A 27,014-nucleotide genomic window follows, 5' to 3' on the forward strand; every position below is an offset into this window, starting at 1 on the left:
TCGGCGATAATAGCAACAACAAGCATTCAAATTGTTTCTTGATTAAGAGCGATACGCTAGAAACACGTAGCAGCTTTGAGTAACTGCATATTTACAGCCAATTTACATTGGCAAAAAAATGAAATATGATTCTAAAGTAAATGAATTGCAAAGAAATATACACAAAATGCATCTCTTTTTGGGCTTGAGTTGGTAAATAAGAGCACAGCTAACAACTAAGACAATACCATTCTCAGCGAAAACCTACACACAATGCACCATGTGCACACACACACACACACACACACACACACACACACACACACACACACACACACACACACACACACACACACACACACACACACACACACACACACACACACACACACACACAGTGATCCATCCATTTAAACCTTCCAAATGTGTGGGAGCCAACATTTGTGAAAAATAACCATGTAGAAATAGGGTGGAATATAAAACACTGAATACAGCTGCAGGGTGAATATGAGGAGTTTAAAGCCTCCTTATCTGTAGGCTGCATTAGGAACAGTCTTTCACTTCCCTCTGCCAAGGAATAGCAGAATAAGAATAAGTCCAGGTGAATTAATTTATATTTAGAAGTCTGGTTCAGTACCAGTAAAGGAAATTCTTCCCCCCAAAAAATTCTAAATGAAATAAATGAAAATACAAAAAATAAGAAAAAGCATAAATCTTCCAAAAAGACGAACGACATATCATCCAAGCTACTCTCTTCTCTTATACCTCTTCAAGTCAAGTCCAGTGGATTTTATTTAAATAGCTCTTAATCACGTTAATCTCAAAGGGCTTTACAGGCCATATTTAAGACTCCCCCTAACCCTAGCTCCAAGAAGGGAATAATAAAAACTCCCTTAATTCTCAAGGAAGAAACCTTGAGCTGAGTGGGGGATTCCCATTGGGGGATTCCCATTCCCAGGGATGGTTGGTAGCGTAATGGGCCCATAATGGACAAACATAGAATTACATTTTAATGACAATGTATATCAGTACTGTCCATGTTGATTGCTGGTGAGCAGGCTGGAAGCCTTCAAGTGGGCTGGCCCATGGCCTTCTGCGAAACACATTCCAATCTAAAAGTCTAGATTGACTAGCCCCACCCCTCCCATTGGCTGCCAGTTTTCTCATGAATTTTAAGACATTTCCCAGAATGTTTTCATACTCTTTTGGTCAATGCCCCAGGGAGCCTATTCTCCTTCCACCCCCTCCCCCCCCCCCCCCCCCGCCCCCTCTACCACCTTTCCCTGACCCTCCCCCTCCCAGACGGGATGTGAGGTCAGAGTATGATCGAGGGAGTTAAGGGCAGGCAGGCGGGCGGGGCAGGACGTCGGCGGGGCCGGGGGGGGGCGGGGGGGGTGTTGGCTGGATGTGTGAAGTGTGTGTGAAAGGGATAAGTGTGTGAGCAGCGCGGCGCTCAGCTCGAGGGGGCACACCGTTGCCAACACCTAAGAGAGATCCACGCCGTTCCAAATCCAATCCCACGCATGACCACTGGGAGCGGGGGCGCGGCGCCGCTGTGTTCCCGGGCTCCTCTCTGAGGCGTTAGCTCCGCGGGCCGGCTGATAATCAGGGTAGGGCCTTCCTGCTGTCAGGAGACACAGCCCCCGCCTGGACCTGCCCGCCGGGGCCTCCGCCGCATACATATTCATACACAACATGGCCACCTGTAGGGGCTGCTACGGGGGCACAGGGGGCCGCAGCCCGCACTGGCTATCTCTAACACACACACACACGCACACACACACACACCGAATACATACACAGTCTCTCACACACACACACACACACACACACACAGACACGCGCACTGAATATGTAAACACAGTCTCTCGCGCACACAATCTCTCCCACACACATAGAATATACACACCTGCACTAACACACAAACACACACACACCCCACAAAGAACTTACGGACACGCACGTACAGGGGTACGTATGCACACACACACACGCAGACACAAACGCACACGTATGTATGCACAAAAACTGTATACAATAAACACACAACGACAGACAGACAGGCACACACACACACACACACACATATATATGCATTTATATATAGAGAATACACGCAAAACTCTATCCATAGAAGCATTGTTCAGCAGCGTTACCGTACTATGGGTGTCGCAGCAGGTTCTTTATTTGTATTAGCGTGTCTGTTCGTTAGTATGTTCATTGATTGCATTAATATTGATTGAATGTAATTATTTTGTGTCACACTTCTTGGAGTTCTGGGGTGTAGGTAGGTGTCAGTTCATTCAAATGAATTGCTCCATAAAATGAAAATAGCATTTAGTATGATAACAACAGCATTTCACAGACCAAGGTTTCTTTGCTATTAACGGTGTTACGGTGAGCAAACAACAAAATAACAAATGGATTGTATTGGTTGCCTATCATATAGCCTCCATATATTGTTTGTGTGTGGGAGTGTGTGTGTTTGTTTGTGTTTAGGTGTGTGTTTAGGTGTGTGTGTTTAGGTGTGTGTTTAGGTGTGTGTGTTTAGGTGTGTGTGTTTAGGTGTGTGTTTAGGTGTGTGTTTAGGTGTGTGTTTAGGTGTGTGTGTGTGTGTGTGTGTGTGTGTGTGTGTGCGCACACACACACACACAGGTGCCTGTGTACATGTGTTCATCCACTCATTTGTGCTGGGTACGTATAGGTGTATCGATGTACATGTGTTCACGTCTGTGTGTGTTCATGTGTGTGGGTTGTACCTCCAGGGCCTTCCTCTTGCTGTTGAGCAGCTTGGAGATGTCCCTGGCCACCCTCTCCACCAGGTCCTTGGGGTTGTTCCTCTTGATCTCAAACTGGCTCTTCTTCTCGTTGTAAATCTGCAGAGGACATTAAAGATCAGGTTAGCGATGCACGAGTACTGCATCATCCCAGGCTTCATCCAGGCTCCACCTTCGCATTCATTCAACCTCAGCCCACTTGAGACGTCAGTGTCAATAAGATGCATGTCGCCTTGCCAGTGACCTAGCATTCCTTGTTCATTCATTCATCATCATCATATGCCCCATGACTACTTCAGCAGTGTCATACCTAGATATAGTCATTTGTAATCCGAATTGCCACTCTGGCAAAAAATATATCCAATCACTTAATGGGAACCACACCTATTTGTCTTGTCAATATGGGATCTCGTACCGAGCCTGTACAGCCAGCTATTGTTCTACATTTTTCATGAAGCCGAGTGGCCCACTCTGCCGGGCAATACAAATGAACCCATGAGTGCAAAGCATCCTGGAGAACATGTGTGTTTGCTCTCGTGGCAACACAAGCAGATCTGCAAATATTGTCTGGAGACTAAACAAAGCACAGTTGGTGGACCCCCCCCCCCTGTCCCCGCTGCGCTGCGTGCTAGCGGAGCTAACCACGGGTCGGACTCTCGCTGGCAGTGCACTTAGCTAACCAGCTGCGGGTCGGCTGAGCTAAACTGTCAAATGCAAACACAAGCATATGTCACAGACAATTAGCGGGTGTTAGTGTCGATGGATATCAGACGGGAGTCAAAGAAGAGGACGAGGAAGAGGACGAGGAAGAGACAGCGAACACGAGACTCTGACGGGATACGCAGAGTGGAACCCGGGTTGCGGCCGGACACTGATAGGCTGTCGGATGTTTCTAGAAGGTGTGTGTGTGTGTGTGTGTGTGTGTGTGTGTGTGTGTGTGTGTGTGTGTGTGTGTGTGTGTGTGTGTGTGTGTGTGTGTGTGTGTGTGTGTGTGTGTGTGTGTGTGTGTGTGTGTGTGTTAGATGCTGAGTCAGTACACCCGGCTCTCTGGTAGCTCTCAACAGTTGTAATGGACAACAGATCACCACTTAGGGAATTAGCACTTATCCTGTAGCCATTACACTAAGGTTCCACCACAACTCCCTCCCTTTGCAAGAATGAGGAGCCTGTCCATTTTCCATTCTTAAAAGCAGTGAACTTTGGCTTTGGTTTATTTAACTCTGTTTTAGCTACAATTGAACCCTGACACAGGTCAGCGGCTGAGTGTCCATAAAGGAAAGTGCTGAACACGGCAATTTTGGGCGATTTAAGTGCTTCATGTATTCTTTTTTGGGGGGTTGGCGGAACATTTTCTGTGAGTTGCTATCATACTGCACTTCTCTGGCACGCTTATCAGGCTCCTTAATGAAATAGCACTCCGAGGCAAGATGGGTGTGTTGATGCTCACTGATAAGAAGAAGAAGAAGAAGAAGAAGAAGAAGAAGAAGAAGAAGAAGAAGAAGAAGAAGAAGAAGAAGAAGAAGAAGAAGAAGAAGAAGAAGAAGAAGAAGAAGAAGAAGAAGAAGAAGAAGAAGAAGGAAGAGGAGGAGAAGTAGAAGAAAGAGAATGATAAGGAGAAGGAGAAGAAAGGATACTCTGATAGCTATTGCTTTTGCTGCAACTGAGTCAGGCTGAAAACAATTATGTAAACCCTGGCCATCAACAAGCCCACTAACAGCAGGCGAGTCCAGGCCACGGACGCTCTGGCCGTGCCAGCCAAACACTCTGGCCTGATTGCGCGCTGACGGCCTCCCTTTGGCCATCCTCTGATAGGAAGCACAATCTCTGTCCAGGCTAGCGCTTAGACGAAACAAGGCAGAATGACACATCACATTCGGCTGGTGTCCATGTATTCCTATGCCCCCCGCATATGCTTATTCAAAACAGAGTGGGAATATAATGTTAAATATGGAGTTTGTTAAAAAAGAGTGGAAGCATGTGCAAACATACAGGTGGCTCAATTCCAAAAAAAAAATTTTAATGAATTTCTTTCATTTCGTGCTTCAATTACTCAACATGTAGGAGTCATTAGTCTGCAATTCAACCCGCGCACACAAACACATCCATGCACAGTGCATGTGTGTGTGTGTGTGTGTGTGTGTGTGTGTGTGTGTGTGTGTGTGTGTGTGTGTGTGTGTGTGTGTGTGTGTGTGTGTGTGTGTGTGTGTGTGTGTGTGTGTGTGTGTGTGTGTGTGTGTGTGTACTCGTGCTCACACAGTCTCACACACACACACTTGGAATTACACACCGTCTGTGAGGGCTTTTCTCAAGGTGGAAGAAGCCATTAAGGGAATCTTATTAAACCATAAAACAAGAGTGAAGTTTTTCTCTGCTCCATTGCCAGACTACAAGCCCCTGACTCTTTTAAGTGATGCATTTTTCGACTCGATTTAAAAACCATGTCGAATTTGTTTTTGAATCAATATTCACTCTCCTAATGTGCACCGGTGCTCTCAGAGAAAGGCCTCCTCTTCCTAGAGAGCCCTGGCCACCTGTGAGCTAAGCCTTCCCAGCTTAGAAAATAACATAAATAAATACAGCTAATGAGAGATTTTGTACTATTCTATATAATGTTATATATGCCACGGTATCTTCATCATGCCATATCCCCCAAAATTGTTTTTGTACTCTTGCTGTACTCACCCTTTAAGCAACTTAGTGATTAAAGGATTTAGCTGGTTGGTTAAGACTACTGGTTAATTGTTGACATCGTCTATAATCAGCCATGATTTTTGTTCAACCCCCTCTCTCGTCAGCCAATTCTGAAACTGGGCCGTTTGCTAGCTATGGACATCCATTATATTCCAAATACAGTGTTAAGCAGCATCCACTGCAATTTAAAAAAGGCAGCCACAAGAACAACCAAAAGAATATCAGTTAAAACAAACAAACAACATTTTAACAATATGGACATAAAAACAAAGTTAACATTTTATTCAAAGGCTAATCTATGGAAAAATAAATTCAGGGGTTGCAGACAGCCCGGCAGATGTAACAAATTGAGGGGAGACGGTTCTGGAGAGATGGAGCCATCACGATAAAAGCACGGTCACCTTTGATTTAAGGCCGGAGCGAGGAATAACCAGAAGTCCTTGATCGGACGATCTGAGCGATCGACCGGTCGAATAAGGGATCAAAGGCATAGCAGTCGGAGCCGGAGCTAGGCTGTGCAGAGCTTTATAAGTGAGTAGAATTAAGAAATATATCCTATACCACATAGGATGCCAATGGAGGGAGGCGAGAATTAGGGTAATACGAGACCTACTACGGCTTGATTTGATCAACAGCCTGCCAGCAGCATTTTGCTGTAAGGCGATTCAGTGCAGCATGGTTAAGACATGTGAAAAGGGAGTTACCGTAGTCTAAACTGAAGGAATTTATGGTATCAGTTGGTCATTATGTTGGTGTTAGTAGCCAGGGGAACATAACACCGCCCACCCCTCTCAAAAAATTATCTGATCAAAAAATGATCAAACGGCGATTTAAAAACGTACTTGTGATTGGCCCTGCTTAATCTGCCTTACAATCTGATGAAAATACACATCTTTCAACACTTACCCTGTTGACTTATTAAATGTTGCACTGCACTAAAGTTCTGAGTTATCAGACGGCCTATAACACAACCACTCACTTCGTACAGAATTCCAACTGCACAACTAAATTCTAACTGCACAACTCGATATCTGTGAGCATAAGGAAGGCAAGGAATTTCCAAATTAAATGGGTGGGTTTGCTCATTTTTGGGCCCCTGTGGAAAAGACAACTTCGATCCCCGCCTCCTCATAGCTGATTGTCGAGGTGTCCCTGAGCAAGACACCTAACCCTGCTCTAGATGAGCTGGTTGTTGCCTTGCATCGTTGACTCCACCGTTTGTAAGTATATGTATGCGTGTGTAATACTTTCATAGTTGACTCTGCCGAATAGATCTGCATTAATGATTGTCGTTTTGGATAAAAGTATCTGCTAAATACCCTAAATGTAAATGTAGATTTGTAGACAATGTCAAAAATGAACCTTGGGTCTTCTTAGCAAACAGGCTAAATCCTTCAAGTACAATCTCCGTAATCACGATTCACCTTTTTCTCTGTACAGCTGAACTTCAAATCTGTCATCCCAGCCCCCCGCCATCAACCCACCCACCACCCTAGACTCTGACTCCCGAGCTCTGTTGGGGTGCGTTCCAGTCCATTTCCAGCCCTGGATATTTTGGCTTCATAAAGCAGGCAGAAGACGGGGTTTGTAAAGTGGAAAAGCTGTCATGAAAAATGTGCCATTTAATTAGTTACCAGAAACAAACAGCCGTCAAAGCCGTTGCGAATACCAAACTAGCATGAGTGTGTCCTACGGTATGTGTGATGTGATTACGCAACACATCAAGTGCAAAGCGGTTGGCACACGGAAAAGAGTGTTTTCAAATGAAACCCTGTCTGATACACAGGGAGAAAACCCACGGGAATCAAGCCAAACATACACGCGGCAATAGTCCATGCCCTCCTGTGATACCCAAAGGAACCAGGGAGGACCCACAGAGTTAATAGACTGCGATGTATACCGCCACAATGGCCAGAGTCACCTCTCTGACCGGCTGGACATCCCGGGCCTCCAGGGTATTGGCTCAGGTGAGGTCTCAGTGCTCTCTGATTGGCCATCGAGCTGTGCTCTGAACCAAGGATAACTCCAGGGCTAGGGCCATCAGGCCCACTATCATTCAGCTGGGGAGAAGAAGGGCCGCCGTTGACGGACAGCTCACATTTATATAGGTTATGATTGGCCTGAGGAGCTTTAAATCCCCTTCAGCCGAGGGGTTTCAGACGAGTGGCCATCACCACTGTGGGGCCGGGAGCGCATCAGCCTCGCCGAAATTATGTTTCGGCTTTTGAGCACTTTCGCTCAGGTAATGGGTCGTTTATAGGAGAGAGAAATCACGTTCTGTGACAAGAAGTTTACTCAGTATTATTGAAAAAAAAAACTAGAAGGATAAGTTATTAATATGGAAAATAACACTTTTTATCGGTCAATCTTAAATTGAGGTACTTTATAGTCAAATGGAAATATTAACATAACCCATATTTTTGTGTCACTCTGCGGTTAATGCATTTCATAGTTGATTTAGGGACAACTAATATGTTTTTGACATCATAGACAAGGTCAAATGTGACAGCCAGTCATTTTAAAAGCTGAAAGCTCCGGAGAAATTAGGGAAACATCAAAGATGCAGACGCCATTCTCCAAAGTATGAAAAATACTGAGACATTAGCGTCACTAGGGTCTAGACAACTCAATGAAAACGCTCAATAAAACAAAACTTTGACATACCATTCCTATTGACATTAGGCTCACAGATGGCAGCCAAGGTTTCTTTAATTTAACAACCTTTCAAAGCCCTGGTACAAAATAAAAGTGTCCAAAAATAGGAAGAATCAAAACCTATGCATGCCTGCACAGGCAATTCAATGGGACAAAATAATGAAGAATGCATACCAACAACTGAAAACAAATCCCTGGCAAAGAAAGAATAAATTGGAATCAGGTTTTTTTGTGAAGTTTTTTGTGCATAGCCCACACAAGAGAGTGGAGAGATAATGACATGTATGGACGGGAATGGCTTTGGAAACAAAATGGTGGTGCTTATCGCTACCACCACGGAGTCAGGGCTGGGGCCTGTGAACAGCGTCCTGTGAAGGCCTGTCGCTCTCTGAGCCAGAGAGCAGAGCTGGCTTGTCTCGCATAGAACCGTCTGCTTTCAAACACGCACAATACAACACACAACCAACATCGTCCAATATTTATTATTTCTCTTACACAGACCAAAAAACAGGAACATACACACTGCCACACGAGCGGAAACACAAACACACACACAAACACACAAACACACACACACACACTTGCATGCGCACAGCACAAACACAACGCAACGACATACAATCCCATATGCAAATTGGCATGTGCCTAAACACGCACTCGAGCGTAATATTCATTAGCAGTGATCACTGGTTCCTGTTCCAGGCTCAGTGTCAGTGTAAACACACAGATGGGATGCGAACGGAAGGAGGAGAAGGGGGGGGGTCCAGAGATTCCTAGTTATGAAATGGAAAACCCGGCTTGTCTCTATCAACATTCATCACTGACGAGGAGTCAAGGACACACGGTCCTTCACGGGCCTCCTCTCTGCGTCTCGGCCCCAGGCGGCGGGCGACCTTGAACCCCTGACTGCTGTCTCATCCTGCGTAGCGTTTGTGTTACTAGCGCAGCACGTCTCGTGCCAGGGATAACAATGTGTCTGTCATTCGCACACATCATTTGTTTAACCAACTGCAAAAAAAAAAAAGGCAACAAACAAACAGTTGCCTTTATAAAAAAAGTGGGTGTTATTCTCTGGAACTTCCGCCTGTTTGCTCCGGCAGCACTAGCACTCCGGTAGGCGTTTCTCTTGTTCGTTTGAGAGTGTTTTTCTGCCCCCCCCCCCCATCTCTTTCTTCTCTGTGTCTCGCAGCAAGGTGAGTGGCTTATCTCTCCGGGTAAGGCCAGCCACAACAGGCGCTGTCTGGCTGGCGCGGTGGCGGCGGCGGCTGACAGAGACAGATGCCGCGTCATTAAGGAATATTAGTGGGCTTCGTCGAGCAGATCCAGACTCTTCTGTGAGCCCCACAGAGGAAACAGTTCAATAAGGAGCTGGAGGATAGAGGGGGAGAGAGGGGAGAGCGAGTAGAGAATGGAGAGGTAGGAGCGGGAGGAGAGGGGAGAGAGTAGAGAGGGGAGAGGGAGGGGAGGGGGGAGAGGCAGGAGAGGGAGTAGGGAGTGGAGAGGAAGGGGCGGGAGGAGAGGGGGGAGGGAGGAGAGGGTGGAGAGGGAGGAGAGAGACTAGAGAGGGAGGAGAGGGAGGAGAGAGGGGAGAGGGAGGAGAGAGGGGAGAGGAAGGAGCGGGAGCAGAGGGAGGAGGGAGGAGAGGCAGGAGAGAGGAGAGGCAGGAGAGAGGAGAGGGAGGAGAAGCAGGAGAGCGAGCAAAGGGGGGAGAGAGGGGACAGGGAGGAGAGGGTAGAGAGACGACGACAGAGCGGCCAGGGGCGGCGGCGATGGCTGCAGCCTCGGCGTGGTTCGATAAGAGACGACGACACCGAAGGCGTCGGAGAGAACCAGACCGATGCGTTCACCGTGGATGTGCGTGTTGGTGGGTGGAGGGGAGGGTACTGTCTCTTGGAGGTAATTCTCTCCCGTCTTGGATGGAAAATCCGGGGACACAAACATATGTGTGCCTTAAGGGGATCCCTAGCGGACTGTTTAGCGTTAATAACTAACTAGAGTCGTTTGGTTTGTCGACAGCCCACGGCGTCACGTGTTTTATAAATAACTGAAAACAATAAGCTTCCAAACATTACATTTGTGTGCATTTGAGGACCACTAGAATTATGCCATGGGGCACACGTAAACATTACAGACCAAAAAAATATTACTTTGAGTCAAATTGCAGCAATACCAATAAGTGTAATATCATACATTTACGGAATAATCGAGGGAGCAGTAATGTGTTCTCCTCAATGTAAAACGCTACACTTTTTTACTTTGTCGTTCTTCTTCCCTGTGGAGATGGAAAACTAAACATTTATGCATTTTACATGAGACCAGCAGTGTTGATAACCATAGAAAAGCCTCCTTCTTACCATTAGCATTTCAAAAATCGATGTGAGGTTTTTTGTCCAAAGAAATCCTTCAATAGTGTTTAAGGATTAGGTGAGCCTACCTAAATGTAGGCTACAGACACAATTGGTCGAGTCCAGAAATGTTTGGATTACAATCAAACATCCAAGCCACTATTCTGCTATTACATCATTCAGCTTGTGAATGAAGTATTAGGAGCTTTTGAATTGTGACAGGCCACAGTATAACCATGTAGGTTGTGCTTGAAAAGAGTACAGAATTCCATTCCGCGTGTGGAAGATATAAATTCAAGGACCATGGTACCATACTATACGCATTTAGGCTGTATATGACAACTATGGAAGACTTCCACACAACATCCAAGCAGAACAAAACAGTCCTACAAAGAGAAAAAAATAAGTCAAAGCAACAATTCCTCCTGGGCCACCAGCTCAGAAAACAAAAGCACGGCTAAATATGTATGTCCGCGCCCGGGGGAGAAGGGGTTGAGATTAGTCTCAGAAGATAGAATGTGTAGTCGTTGAGATTGTCAAAGCGGTAATGCACACGGGTTTGAATCTCAGCCGTGCACACATAGACCAAAACCGCACACATGTAAACAAATACTGCACAAACAGAAGGAGGGGAGAGAAAAGAAGGATGAGCGCCTTCTAATCTCTCTGCAGCAAGAAGACAGAACGGCGTGTATACACCTCCAGGTAGGATATTACTCAAATGTAGCAATTTGTGCTACTCGCTATCTTCATTAGGTGCTATGTTGTCACTGGCAGGACAATTATCTACATCATTACTATACTCATCGTCGTCATCATCATTAGGGTACTGATGGCCAGGAGACAGGGCAGAGAATATCAGAGAGGTTTTTCTTGTGAGAGTTACTGAGAAAAAGTTACCCATCCAAGTTTGTTTAAGCTATTTGTTTGAGCTATTTGGTCGTTTACTACGAAATTAGTCTAGTGTAGTGGGAATTGGACCCAGTATTAGACCCAATATCATAATGTACCATCTATGCTCGTGGTCACCGTTCACAATAACAATATACACAAATTAAAAAAGTTAATTGGTTAAAACACACCCCCATTCATCTGGTCAATGTCGCACCAGGCCTCGTTGGTGTATTTTCTGAACAGGCTTTCCTCAACAGTGGTGATTTGTTAGAGCCTGAAATCATCCTCAACTTGATCATCACAGACTCCACAGGAAGAATGCGTGGAAAACGGTTATGAAGAAGAACAGGGATGTTGATATTGCCGTTTGCCGGTTGGCTACGTCTGCTACGACTGCATGCCTTAGAAGCTCATCTCCAAATGGAAATTTGCGAGCATGTAATCAGCTGCAGAAGAACAAAAGCTCCCCACATCACTGCAGAAGGTGTTCAGATCAGGCTCGCCCTGGCTCATAATATAGGCTACCGATGGTGTCCTGGCCAACCGCCAACGCTTCGTCGGGAAGCTGATTCTCTATTCTCAGGTAGTGCGTAGGCTTGATACCTCTGCCAACTTCCTCCATCATGGCCGTCACCTGCTCTGGCTTACAGAAAGACAGCGAGGCTTTTTCAAGCCGGTATTCTAAAGTGGAAAGCAGAATGTGTGCACATTGTTCCTCTCTTTGAAGGATTTGGTTTCAAACGTCAGAAATAGGAATGGTTCTCTGGAGATGGATAGTTGACGTCATGTCATGGGGTCAGTGAGAAGCTTAAGCCTTTTTCAGGTTCAGAGTCATGTCAAGTCGAGGCAGATGTGGCTCTAGGCCCCTTCGAAGGGCCAGGTTGAGGCTGGGCAGAGGCTGGGAGGAGGCACACGTGCCTCTAGGTGGAGGCTGGAGCTGTGAGGCTATTTTGGAGGAGTTTGGAGGCAGCTGCCTCATCTGAGAATAATACAGATAGGGGATCCCACTGTTGTAGAAGGTTGATGCCACGCCCAAGAGAGAGTCCTCTTGAGGATGCCAGCTTGAGAATCTTTCCCACATCTGTATCACAGAGTCTTTGAATGTCACGCAGAGTTGCCGTTCTCTTGATACTCTTATCAAGATAGTGAAATATCATGTTACGGTATTCTTCTGTAGTGACACGAAGTTGCCTTGATGCTCTTTCTGCCGCAGCGAGGATTAGGTGACATGCACAACTAGACATATAAATATTGGGAATTTGTGCAGAAATGCTGCCAAACCTTTGAAATGCCAGCAGCACTTTCTGAAGCAAAAACTCACACAATGTTTCCATGGTGTTGCCCTCTTCTTCATTTCCAAATCAGCTACATCAAATAGTCCTCTAGCATTTATTGATTCACAGATGTTTAGCTCCACTAGCTTTTAATAAAGCTTGAATTGTAATTTTTGAAGAATTGGGAGGAATAAGAAAACCTTGTCATCTCCAAATATGGGAGATATTTTACATCAACTGCCATCATGTCTTTAATGTTATTAAATATGCATAAGTCATGGAAATATACAATCAATACAATGTATGACAAACAACACTATTCTGCAATGTTGTGTCATTATCCATAAAGTATTCATTACCTGAACCTCCTTGGTGGCCGTCTATCTGTCTTGACAGCTGTCTACTTTAGGTAATGCTCTGGCTGTCATTCACGACAGTTTCCTTATCTGACTTATTAGAATTATGAATAACATGCATTAAAATTATTAGCTATACTCACATTATAAAACACTCGTTATAAAACAAACTTTGGGGGGGAAATACATATGACGCCTCCGTGTTTGGTCTCAGGAATCAGTACGATTGATTATCGTGATATCATCCCCTCCAAACAATGCAATATTATTAAGAACCCATGAATATTTAATAAATATATATAAAAGGTCCAGTTTTAAATCACAACTCATACCTGCGTACCCTCACCCAGAGTTGCATAGCTGGGACACAAAAAAGCATGTCTGTTGCCAGTCGAGCAATATGCTGTTCATTCATGTGTGTGTGGCCACATACACTTTGGGTGCCAATGCAAAAAAAACGTCGGCCCTCCAGACATTAATTAGCTAGCTAGCGCTGACACAACCGTCGCCAACGAGCGCATCACAGTCCCACCAGGACACAAGCTGTGCGTGCAACCGACCACACCGAGAGCAAATGAGACCGACGTAGACAAGCAAAGAGCGCCTGAAAGTCCCTTCCTCCCACCCGGTAACCTTTAAGTACTACTCTCTCAAGGCAGCCTCTCATTGGCTCCGTCAGCAGAATCAAAGCAATCGCGGAGGGACTCTTGTGAGAAGAGCACAGTGAGGACTAAGACCTCCGTCAAGACACAGCCAACTTGGCCATTGGACAGTTCCCCGATGAGCACGAGACGAGAGGGGGGGGGGAAAGAAGAAAAAGAGAGAGAGAGAGAGAGAGAGAGAGAGAGAGAGAGAGAGAGAGAGAGAGAGAGAGAGAGAGAGAGAGAGAGAGAGAGAGAGAGAGAGAGAGAGAGAGAGAGACAGAGAGAGACAGAGAGAGACAGAGAGAGAGAGAGAGAGAGAGTAAGTGAGTGATAGAGAAAGAGAAAAGAGAGAGTGAGAGATGGGATTGGGCCATTCACATGACCCAGTGGGATGACCTAGCCCATCACACTTCATAACTCCTCCTCCTCCCCCCTGCAGCCCCCCTCCTCCACCCTGCTGGGGGTATCTGTCTTCCGGACAGAGATAAACAGTAGTCTCTTTAGGAACTGCTGAGGGTGGTGAGTTGTTTTTCCTTCATCCACTAGCTTTCTCCAACAGACAGCTTTAAATATCCTCCCCCAATCCCACATTATTCTTCTCTTAACCCCCCCCCCCCCAACACACATTTATCTTATTTCTTTGCTCCATCTCGCTCTCACTCACACACCCCTCCTAACTCAATGCGTTCCAGTAGTTCTTCTTAAGAGGTCTGCTCGCTGTCCCAGTTATGGCTCTGCCAGCGAGGGGAGCTGCCTTATCAAACACAATCAATGTATCCCCCCATGCAGTAACATCAACTGTGTGTGTGTGTGTGTGTGTGTGTGTGTGTGCGCGCGCGCGCGCGCGCGTGCGTGCGTGCGTGCGTGCGTGCGTGCGTGTGTGTGTGTGTGTGTGCGTGCGTGCGTGCATGTGTTTGTTTGTAAACGTTCACACACACATTACACACATTGACTTAGTTTGGAGGCGTAGTAAATGTTTCGCCTCAAGTAACAGTGTGTTCAAGACAGTGTGATTAGATACATATTACATCATGACTGTATGGATGTGTGTGTGTGTGTGTGTATGTGTGTGTGCGTGTGTGCGTGTGTGTGAGTGACTCTCTCTTTCAGTCTCTCTGTGTCCATAGTTTCTCCTAAATGTTCCCCACACCCCGGTGATTACCATGCCAATTCCACGCCACAGGAAGCCTGGCGCTCATCCAACACTTAGTCTGTCTATTTAACCATAACAGCGATAATAGTAACCAGAAGGCTCACACAATAACATGCTAGCTAGCCAATCGTGCCAACACTGCTCTCACAGGATTGTTCCACCTAAGGGTTGTGAGAGGAAGAACAACATGGGAACATAGAACCCTAACAATCGAGGCCAACAATGAAATATTCAGTCGGAAGGAATTAAACATATTTTTTTATCAAATATGTTCATTTTAGAACGTCTTTAATATTATATGGGGCAAAATCTTATAAAGCTACTAGCATAGGTTGCTACTAGAATAGGAAGTAGGCTAGTAATGCATCAATCCAACCATCTCCATCCAATGGAGAACGGATGGATGCAGTGGTTTGGTTTAGAGCAGAGATGGTTCTCCATCGATATTAACCAAGGCCCAGATTAAGCGTGGGGCAAATGTTCGTGGAGCTCTTCTCCAAACTCTTAAAACCAAATTTTTCCTAGCATGGTTGGAAAGAAGTTCAAACGTGATCTAGACTTTAAATTGAGATTCCTCAGTCGTTTTCAGGGAGAGTCGAGGCTCCGATGCTTCAGCTCTGTCCTGGCTCTGGCATCACAAGTACTGCCATCACCATATTGGAGCCCAGCCTACATGTCGTCACGTGTTGTGCTACGCTGCTCCCCAAGCCAAGGAAGCTCCTTTGTAATGCAGCACACATATGGACAAAGGGTTTTTCATCAACATCCATCACAAGCAATCCAAACATCACAAAGTGCAAAATGGTTGCTTGATAAGAGTAAGCAATTGGAGTGAGACAGGAATAGCGCTGTAAGTGGTTGGGAGCCACAGTGGATAGCAGACTGCACGGCGCTACTCAGAGAAGCAGGTCAACTGCAGTGTTGTTCAACTAAGAAATGACAACGGAACAAGCAGAAGATGTACAATACTCGTTTGTTATGCAGTGTTTCACACTGTCCAATGCAAATCCCCAGGTTCCATATCACACTGTCTGGTCGGGAACAGGGCGTTATTGCCTTCAAAGTAAAAGCCCAGATCGTATTACGGATACATTAACCGCTCTGGGATTTATTCCCAATACCTCCTAGTGCAGAAGGATACATGGGCTTGCCAACTCCTCAGTTTCTTCCACAAGAACTAATGTACCCAGGATATTACCTGAGTGACAGTCGCTTTGGCTGCCATTTTTCTCTTGGCTTCACTTATCTATGCCTCACAACGGGCACAGGCAGCGCCAGCAAGGGAGGCGGCGGGGAGAATAGAAAGACAATTTAAAACCACAATGAAGATTACGTTACAAACCTCCCAGACTGAATATTTAACCCTGCTGAAAGGTGATACGGGATGGGGGGAGTGGGGGGGGTGCGGGGGATTTCTGACTGACTCTGGAACTCAATTTAACCTCCGGCATGTGAGACAGGGATGATGTAAGGGCCTCAAGGCGGGCCCCGGGGGCGAGGGCCCCTCTGTTCTGATGCTGTGACACCCTGAGGCTGTCTGCGGAGCCTGATAGAGAGTGGGCGCCATGCTAAGTCATTACAAGGCCTGATTACACAGTCCCCCGCCCCCACACCACGTGACCTGCCGAGGAGGTCCATGCTCTGAGGACGAGCAACGGCACCCGGAGCACCCCAGGCTGGGAGATAGGGGATGGATCGGACAGCCACAAAGTGCTGCGTCAGTGTGTGTGTATGTGTGTGTGTGTGTGGACGGGGGGTCAAGAGCGGTGTGTGTGTGTGTGTGTGTGTGTGTGTGTGTGTGTGTGTGTGTGTGTGTGTGTGTGTTTGTGTGTGTGTGTGTGTGTGTGTGTGTGTGTGTGTGTGTGTGTGTGTGTGTGTGTGTGTGAGATTAGGGGGGGTCAAGAGCGGTGTGTGTGTGTGTGTGTGTGTGTGTGAGTGTGAGTGGTTGGTCTCCATCGTTGTGTGTGTGTGTGTGTGTGTGTATGTGTGTGTGAGTAGGGGGGGTCAGGAGCGGTGTGTGTGAGTGTGTATGTGTGTGTGTGTGTGTGAGTAGGGGGGGTCAGGAGCGGTGTGTGTGTGTGTGTGTGTGTGAGTGTGAGTGGTTGGTCTCCATCGTTGTGTGTGTGTGTGTGTGTCTGTGTGTCTGTGTCTGTGTGTCTGTGTGTGTGGGTCAAGGGGGGTCAAGGCTGAGGTGTGTGTGCGTCTGTGTGTGTATGCGTCTTCCCCCGAGCCCCCCCTCCATCTGTGATCTCTCGGGCTGTGCTCCCTGCCCTGAGAGGTGGCCAGAGTGTCCGAGCCAACAGACAAGCGGCGAGACATGGTCCTCCATATTGAACCTCACAGGGCTCATGTTTCCATGGCAACCTACCGCCCGGATTAACAATAACAGCGACCTGGAAAAAAAGATGGGGGACAGAAGCCGGTGAGAGGGAAAAAAGGCCAGGACCGGAAAAATGAGGCGAGAAACTCAGGGATAATACGATCACGGGCGAGAGCGCGGGTGAGAGGAGATGGAGAAGGGAGACGGACAGAGAGATAACTTGAGGAACAAAGGAAGCAATTTAGTATCAGAGGACAGCGTGGAGCGCCGATTATGCCGCCAGTGTAAATGATCATTCATTTCCCAGTGTCTTGCTGGTCCAGATTAACGCCTACCCTTTCTCCGCCATTAAACAAAGCCTGGCCTTGAACCGCGTGCAGGGCAGCTGGCCATGTTGTTGTTGATTTTTAACAGGAAGTGCAGGAAGAGTGCTTGGCAGTCAGCCCCAATCTTCGCCCGAGGTAACCGAACACACATGCCAGGCGCATTGAACACTTGAACATAGGACACCATGATGCCATGATCAGAGTGGTGAAAGCGTCAGAGATCAGAGTGCTACGAGCTCTTTCTCTCACTCTCTCTCCGTCTCTCTCTGTCCGTAGGTCGGCAATGTCCTGCTTTCCGCAGAGCTGGGCACTAATCACACTGATCAGAACCAACATGGTGTTTAGCAACACCAAAGCCTGCATTTGGCCTGCTCTTTAGGCACTGTTCATCTTCAAAGGCAACCGCATCAACGTCCATTAAAGGCTGAAATTCAATAAATAGTAAGAGCAATATAGCTTGGTATAAAGCAATATAACATTTATTTTCGCTCAAACTCTTGAAGATCTTGAGTGGGGTGGAGACAGGGATGAGGGGAAAAAATTACATTAGCATTCTTCACATTATCTTCTAGTGCACCCAGGGAAAGGTTTTGAACATCCGTCCACAGGCTTCGATGGAAATAAGTGTACTTATTAAGGGAATAGGAAAGCGCCCAGGTTATTTCAGTCTATGAGCTGACTTTCTCAGCCTGGAGGCCGGCCTCGATTAATATCGCCCGCCTTCCCTCTTTTGAATGGAAATTCACCGATGTTAGATGAGTGAGGAAGGTGAGAGGGGGACACTGGGCATGAGGGGGACGCAGAAATAGTGTGTGAATCCTCCCCTCAAGTTGTGGGGATTAAGAGAAGAGAGCCCAGTAGAACAGCCTGTCCATCAGCATTTGTACAGAGGCTCTGTGACGCCGCAACAGTCAATGCCTTGAGCCACAGCGGCCCTGTTGTGAAAAGCTCCACAAACAGGCCGCTTAGGCGGAGCTGCTCAGTGCTGGGCCCTGGTGACTGCGTTATCGAGGAACGCATACACACCAAGGGCCTTAAAGCTATCGAAAAAAGGAAAACATTAAAGTGCAGTGTTAAACAGGGACAAGACTGCTGAGGATTCTAAGGTAAGGCACATGTGCTCTTGGCGTCTCGCCCTGTCAACCAGCAATATGATATGCTGTCATTTTGAAGTGGAAATGTGTTGTAGAAAGGCTAAGTTATTTAAGAAAAGAAAGAGACTCATTCTTTAGTCTCAGCAAGTTGCAATAAAAAAAGAATATATATATATATACTCTTGCTACAGGCAGGAGAAGTCCTCCAACGGAGGCTAATGGGTCACATAACACTCCTTCAAACTCAATGGCATTTTGGGGTCTTCCATCAGACAAACTGGTGTGTCTCTCGAGGTGGAACCCAGAAAAACACATCAGGAACATGCACAGTTCTACAAGTCCCACATTGCAACAGCACTACAGAGAGAGGTAAAGTACTTGAGAAAACGAGTAAATGATAGGAGGGGCATGATCCTCTTGAGAGGATCCTCCTACGAGAATCGCTTTGGTGCACAAAATCACAAAGCCAGCGTACAAAGAAAAGTAGTGCTTCATTAAACGCTCATTCTTCAAGCTCACGACGCTGCGTTTTAATTTCTACTGAACTCCATTTGTCACAGGGAGGTGCTTTGAGCTCTTCACAAAGACAACGGACAAAGCGCAACATTTAAAGACCAATGAAAAATATGTTGCTCTAACTTATCGGCAAACATCTTGAAGATTGAGGTTATCTCAAAACGCTGGCGGCTTGAGAATGATTTCAAGGATGCATACTGACATTCAGAAATGCGCTGTTAGGCATCTCAACAATTAAGTCTGCAGCTGGAAAGCTCCGCGTATGGTGTCATCCCCGTTACGTTTTACTTAATAGTAGACTGTGGAACATCTGCCGTAAAAAACAGCACTATGTTCAGACCCGTGATAATCGATCTACTCTCAGGTACTAAAACTGCACATTATTGCAATGATTGGCTAAATTTAGCAAGCTGCTTCTCAATAAACACCTGGCAAGATCACTGCCTCAAAATGTCTTCCCAGTATCGTGGGCGAGTCGAAAGTGTACGGATTATGTCAACGTGTTCTAGAAAGAATCGATTATCAGCATAGCCTAGTGTCTTACCGGCAATATTTTGGATAGTCGTAACTCCTCATTTCCTCCCTGCTGCCAGTTCAGCACACACACACACACACACACACACACACACACACACACACACACACACACACACACACACACACACACACACACACACACACACACACACACACACACACACACACACACACACACACACACACACACACACACAGACAGTGTGCGCCAAAACACCAAATATGGATGTGTTGCAGAGGAATACAGCGTTTTACTTATCAGACAGTGCGTCTCCTCAAAATTGATTGAGCAGGTGAGGAAGCGAGAACTCTATATCACTGGAAATGAAAACATGAATCAATATGAAACAAGTATTAAGGTGGTGATGCAGCACTGGGAGCCGTTCCCACACTGAAATAGTACATTGAAAGATTAGAACTGTGTGTTGACTTGCAACCCTGCCCTGCGACTCGTAACAGTGACTCAGACAGCCATGTGTGACTAAAAGCTGTGAATTTCAGTGAGGCGGTTCACCAAGTAGTGGCAGACTCAACATGAACACATTAGACACTTGCCTATTTAAAGATTTTACACATCGAGGCTCCCATTGGGGTAATCGGGAAGTCGATTTTTTAATGACGTTAAAAAATGGTCCACCAAGTGTTGCTGTGAAGCTCTGGGCCAGACGCTGAGCTGCAACTCCTTCACATCACTTTCCTACGTTGTCGGTAGAAAAGAGATCTCTAGAAGCTCTTTTTTTGGCAATTATTTTATATCGATTGAATTGGAACAAATATTTAAAACCTCGATCCCACTCGCCCCAACGGCAGCCTCAAGGTATGAAATAAATGGTCTGGCCCTTTAAGGCCGCGCATGCTAGCGTCATGGCTCAGTCGTTACAGCACGAGAGCAAATGAGCCAACGAGCGATCCATTTAAAAGCCTTCAAGATCAATGATAAACCTACAACCTGTAAAGCGGCATCTCACCGTAAAGTACATGCTCTGACAAATTGAGACGGACCGCTTTTGTTTGTGTTAAATGTGTCAACTTGGATGCTCGTTTCCGCTGCTTTTGTTGGGAGCTCTAAGACCGGCAGAAAGACTTTACAACTCGTGCAGCGTGGGGAACCTACCACTGCCAACACCTAGCAGCTTAGGCAGAGGGAACATGGCAGTCTCAACTAAACTGTTCTTACACCCCCCCCCACACAAACACACACACACACACACACACACACACACCCTCTATGGACACCTCAACCGGCAGCTGCCATGACGACTCCATTCATACCTTCAGAAATGTACCCTTTTTGAAAAAGAAAAAGGAGAATGCCTACATTCTATATTTTTGTGTGTTTGCTCCTATATTTTAAACACACACACACACACACACACACTTTATATAGAGCACACCCCCACACACTCCTGACTGTATAACACTATAGCTGCTATCGCTCAATCACCTCTTCTCTATTTTCATTTTCCTCTATCTCCAAGCTCGTTCCTTGTATACATGATGCCTCGCATAATTAAAAACCTTGTTCCACCTGCTGAACATCTTAAGAGGTAAACGGCATCAGCCACCGACCTCTGCAGACACGCTTTCAAAAGTCTGTCAAGAGTAGTGAATGCGATAGTGATATAGGTATAGAATGCAGTATCGATTGGCCGCAACATAGTTTAGAAACATGATATCATAAGTAGTCTCCATAGACTAGATACTAGGCTACACAGCATATGGATCGTTGATTGAATTATTATTGGATACCATTTGGTCCATGTGCCTGTTGGAGCATGGAAGCGCAGACTTTGATGCGCGAATGATTTACAGGCAGAACGCAAAATTCAGCTTGTACTTGTATTTCAGACCTGCCTGAAACCACAACAACCAGAAACAACCACGGGTTAGTTATCAAAGTGTCCAACACTAAGTGCAACACGGACGGACCGCATGCACGCGTCTTCATTAGCAAAGACGCAACTCGTGCAGACTGTATTGCGGCGAGGCCGGACTGAAGTTTGGATGGATGATGAGTGTCAGGTTGGTCAGGTCTAGGGTAACGTCAGAGTTATGTCACATGACCTTTATGTTATCAACAGGAGCCTGTGGTGCACAGGTTGAAACGACGTGCAGTCACTGTTGACCCAAAAACGCACTAACCAAACAGGCGAACCGCTTCGCAGAGATCGATTCAATTCCAACCTCCAAGTCATTCCCTTTTGAAAGCCACTTTTTTGTCGCGCTCCACAAAAGGACGGTTATTGTTGGTAAGAATAGAAGGTCTCGATAATTTTTTCAGTGAGTACAGGTAGTAGCCTCATCCTTCTGTCTGACTACATTTCGCATCAAAAGTAGAAGAAATGTATGAGGTACAAACTCAATTCATCTGGTTATTGGCAGTGAGTTTGATTTAGATTTAAGCCTCACTCATCTCATTCACAGATCTGTTTTACAAGAAATGGACAATAAATCCAATCCAGAGCAAAGAGATGTATCCCTTTCATACAGTGCAGGCCAGTCAAAAAGCCTAATATTTATCTGTAACAGCTGCAAGCCCACTCACTCACCAACACAAGTACTCCTACTCCTTTCTCATACTGTGAATATGTACAAAAACACACACAAATCTTGACTTCCCTCTGCCTTTTACATAAAAACATTCTGTCTGAATAAAAACATTGATCCACATAAAATAGGAGGATCACAGTGAAACCAGTTGTTGTGAGTTGAGGTCATCTTTCAGGTGCTACACTGGCAGGGTTCCTACAACATTATTGAGTGAGAATCCTCTGACGCTTCAACAGCCATCGCAATTTCATTCAAAGTTCAAACCAATTATTTTCTGTGATTTATTTTGTGAAAAATACTAAAGGGAATGTATATGCGCTTCAATGATGCCCTTCATGTTGACTGACTGTGTATTAACCTGCCCGCTCATCCCAATAAAAAAAGTCACTGTTGTGATGAAGAACAAAGATCACGGGCGGATAAGACTGAAAGCAAGTTCTCCAGTACAGTTTGTTATCTGATCTTTAGATTGCCAAGTCTTTAATAATATCACCAAAGACTTCAAATGCAATCTGATTTTAGACATCGAACAGCCCCTTCTCATTTTAGGGGAAAATGTTAGATAACAACATTCTCACGGAAAACTCAGGCCTGCCTGGTTGATCAAGCCATCGTATTCTCTCGCCCGGATTAACTAAGGCATCCGTTACCAGTTACCATTGGTCCAAATAACGCTGTTGGACCGATTCTGCCCACGAGTGTAATAAATGGCAATCTGGGGAATTAATGTGCGTCGGCCATTACGGAATTTGTGGGCAAATTAACAATGAAAAACCGTGCAGTTACTTTACTAAATGTCATATCACAAAGGCCAAATCGATATGTATTGCTGTTGTTTACATGTGTGGCAGGCCAGCTCTCATAGAAAAAGGGGTATAGAAGTAATGTCGATTGCCGTTAAATTTCAATGTATTTCTTTGGGTAAGGGGAAGCCCATGTCCTAGATGCGTTAATTGCAGATTAAGGAATTATGATTTCCCCGCAAGTATAAGCAAACGCATTATGTAAAGAAATGGGTAATACTTGATAACGTTCAGTCATAATTCATCATAAGCTTTTGTTAAAAGATGAATTTATTAGGAACACGTACGTTAATAATCCTCCAGTTAATGACGAACTAATCATTACGAAACATTAATTGATAAGCCTTCAGTAAGTGATGAAGTCCTTTAACAAAACATGAATGTACATTTTAAGATGATTAATAAGTGCTATTTTAAAAGGCCCAGGTGTGATGTTGATTAGCCATCATAACGCGAGATCTCAAGTCGGAGTTCCCACCCCAACGTATGATGGATAGTTCCTCCAACCAGTTTGAACAGTCCATTTGGAAGGCAGGTAGGCCGCACACTAGTTAATCATCTACAAACGTATTTTCATGTTTGATAATAATTTGTTCAATCAATAACTAAATGATAATGAATGAGTTATGGGCTAACGGGAAGATAAAGTGTTTCTGAAGTATTTATTTTGATGAATTTTTTCTATTTAACAATTCCATTTAACTTTTTGGTTCTTGACATTCAATAAAAAATTTGTAATTGAATTTCATCTTGGAATTACACATTCCATTTGTAATCACAACACGACCTTAAGCCAGACAAATCGGATAAGCCGGATTGTCCAGAAGGACAATCCGGCAATAATAATAAACAGAGCCTTTGCAAATCTTCACTTATGTTCTCCATAACAGCTGCTATTCTTTTAAGTTAGTGTTGTGAGATTTCTCATTTTAAATAACATCAATACGAGTATGATAAACACATCAGAATGTGTGCCTGCGTGCTTTTGTGTGTGCGTGAGTGCAAGCTTGTTTGCAAGTGTGTGTGTGTGCGTGCGTGTGTGCATCTCTACGGCACAACGTGGGTTAGCTCACATCTACGTCCTAAACGTTGTGAGTGCGTGCGCAGAGAGCAGGTCCACACCGCACAGCATTTTGGGTATAAGTGCAGAAACATGTGTGGGAGCACCAGCAGACTCCTCAAATAGCCCAGGGTTCCAGCAAATGAGTGATCTAACAACTTCTTGAGGGGTCGGTGGAAGAGGCAGGTCTTATTACTGAAATACCAACAAGGGCAAGCAGGGCCGCCCGGGCCTGACATTATGTTCCCTGGTTGTACATGTATGTACAAGGTACGACACAGCGGCCCTAAATGACTTCCTACCATCTCCGGGGACACCACCCCCGCCACCCCCGCCACCACCACCATCATCAACTTAGAGGACCCATCACATCGGCAATCACCCGTGGAAATCATTACCGGCGAACACTCCTCCCCGCCATCTTCATCACGGCCTTCATCAGCGACGCTGGCGTGCATTGTGACCGCCCTAGTGCGGCGCAATCACGCCTCCGCAGGAAATTGAAGTTTGCCAGATCAATACATGTGATATGAAATTAAATTAGCCCCCAAGACGAGGTGGAAATGTGAAAATCACAGATAGGCTGTAACAGGCGGAGGTACTTCTGTTCAATCTAAACTGTATAAATAAAACATTTGACATGCAAATGTCTGTACACACTTAGAGGCCAGGGGGAAAAAAACAATATGGCAAGAAAGCATTTAAGAGCCGCACCATATGTCATGTGCGGTTGTCTTTTGGAGGGTGTAATGTGCTTTGGACCTTGCACTTACGCGTGTGTTTAAGTTGTGTGTGTACTCGCATGCGTGTGTGTGTGTGTTCGTGCTTGTGCGTGTGTGTGTGTGTGTGTGTGCACGCGCGTGCGTGTGTGCGTGTTGTGTTAAGATGTGCGAACACGTGCGCGTACGTTCTCGTGCGTCCCCAAACCGAAGTGTGCCGGTGACATCATCTCTGCAGTGACTAATCAACAAGAGAGGGAGGCGGCTTTTGTTTTAGCCGGCTGTAATGGAAAATCACTCGACCCGTTTTAATAAGAAAAACATGATACCTGCGCGCTTTTCAGGAGGACACAAGACACCTCCACTCCACCGTGAACCCCAGGGACGGCCGGCCACATCACAGCCACCAGATGGGAATATATATATATATGTATATGTATCTCTAGTCTTTTGAAGTTCTATCTCCCAGTGAGAGGAAAGCGATTCCAATGCTCCATAGTTCATTTCAATATGAATGGCTGTGTAAGTTTGGTGCTGGTGAGGCAGAGAGGATGTGAAATTGGTGACGGCACGCGGTGCGACCCCACCAACGGGTTAATACAACGCTGCCTTTGATGTCGGTCTGTGTGTGAAATGAGCTGGATGGTCCGCACATCAAACAAACACACACACACACACACACGGGTACACACACACCACCACCCACACACCACCACACTCACACACAAACGGGCGGGCACATACTCGCATTCCGAAAAAACGCACGTATAGCACTAAATAAAAAAACATGGAAGTGCACCGACCACACCGCGGGATGTCTTGTCGACTCCTATTTCTCAAAAGTCCACACTTTGCTGGACCCAAATTACAGCTTGACGTTACCGTGGAAACTGTACAGAGTTGTTCAAACTCAACTCCGGAGCCAGCCCTGAACATGCTGGGGGAGACACACATGGAAAGCACATCCACACATGACAATGAGGAGCTAATCCGCCCCTAGGCCAAACAGAGTGCTGCTGAATGCGTTCAGCCATCTGTAGTTCGCGTTGGAGCAACCGCGGACGCTACAGTCCTACAGCGAGGATGTTCTCTTTGTGGGACGGATATCACATGACATGCTACCACAATACCATGATCATCCCTGTGTCTTGTGCAGGCTTTCCTCATTCGGCAGGAGATTTCATGTAAAGTATGGTTTAACGCCATCAAAGTGGATTCAGAGATCCTTTTTTTCTTGTATCCCGTTAACCCAAATAAAATGTCAAACAAAGTTCACGAAAAATTATTATTTTAGATAGACCAATTTAGACAAGGATATAATTTTTATTTGTGCTACTAAATATGAGCCTCAATGTAATTAAATATCACTAGTGTCTTTGTGACGGTAATAACAGGGTGTTAAGTACGACAAATATTTTGGTCAGAAAACGAAACAAATGATCGTCAAATTGCATTACTTTAAGTTAACTAATAACACTTGGATTCCAAAGCACTGTCACCCTGTATTTAAGGAAGGTTTTTAAATACACAGAATCAAACTATCCAGTTGGATCTAATAATGCTGCTGATCTAATCTTTTTCTAAACAAGCTGTCTAAAAAGCTGCTGTCACTTTAAGGAGCCTGAGCCTTTTCCAGTATAATCAGCAGCTATGTGTAATGACGTAATTACAAAGCAATTAACTACTTGTGTATTAGCCTACCATAAGAGCACAAATTCAACAAATATAGTTAAGGTTTCATCTCGGGGGAAAAGGGGAGAACTATATGTTGGTATGTACTATCTCTGATATTTTCTGTCAAACTCAACTATACATCTAATCCATCTAGTTTATGATAGGTAGCTATTGAATTTTGTGGGTATCCACAAAGATCGGCAATGGACCTTATTTAGACAGATCGTCAATAGAAGGTAAAACTATCGTCAATAGAAGGTAAAACTACAGCAACTTCCTGTTGCTGTAGTTTTAAGATTAGGTCGGTTTTTATCGACGTCTGTAGCAGAACCAGCATTGTCAATGTATATTGACTTTAGTAGTGGTGCACATACTGGTTTACTGCCATACCCAAATCAAACGGACCCAAAGTTCATGTTCTGAGCTACACCTATTTGTTCCCTAATGAAAAAGGTCCATCATTGGAGCCCACCGATGACAAATGGCATTCTGCTAGTTTGTCTCAGAGTCTAATCATATGAATGTGTTGGAAATGAGTTTCAAGGTGCCCTTTACAAAATCCAGAAATCGGTGCTGCACAGTCTCGACTATCATATCAACTTTTAATGCCAAAAACAGGCAATTACCCGCAAGCACAAATTTGCCGG

General features: G+C 45.4%; 1 protein-coding gene across 1 annotated transcript in view; it reads right to left on the reverse strand.

Moving 5' to 3' along the window:
• Positions 1–2,660: 2,660 nt before the first annotated feature.
• Positions 2,661–27,014, reverse strand: part of LOC130402346 (voltage-dependent calcium channel subunit alpha-2/delta-2-like) — a 36,762-nt gene continuing 12,408 nt past the window's right edge. The window contains exon 3 of the mRNA XM_056606497.1: positions 2,661–2,855. Coding sequence (XP_056462472.1) covers positions 2,661–2,855 — 195 coding nt within the window. The remainder of the gene's footprint in view (positions 2,856–27,014) is intronic.

The sequence above is a fragment of the Gadus chalcogrammus genome, chromosome 13, assembly GCF_026213295.1.
Source record: "Gadus chalcogrammus isolate NIFS_2021 chromosome 13, NIFS_Gcha_1.0, whole genome shotgun sequence".
Lineage (NCBI taxonomy): Eukaryota > Metazoa > Chordata > Actinopteri > Gadiformes > Gadidae > Gadus > Gadus chalcogrammus.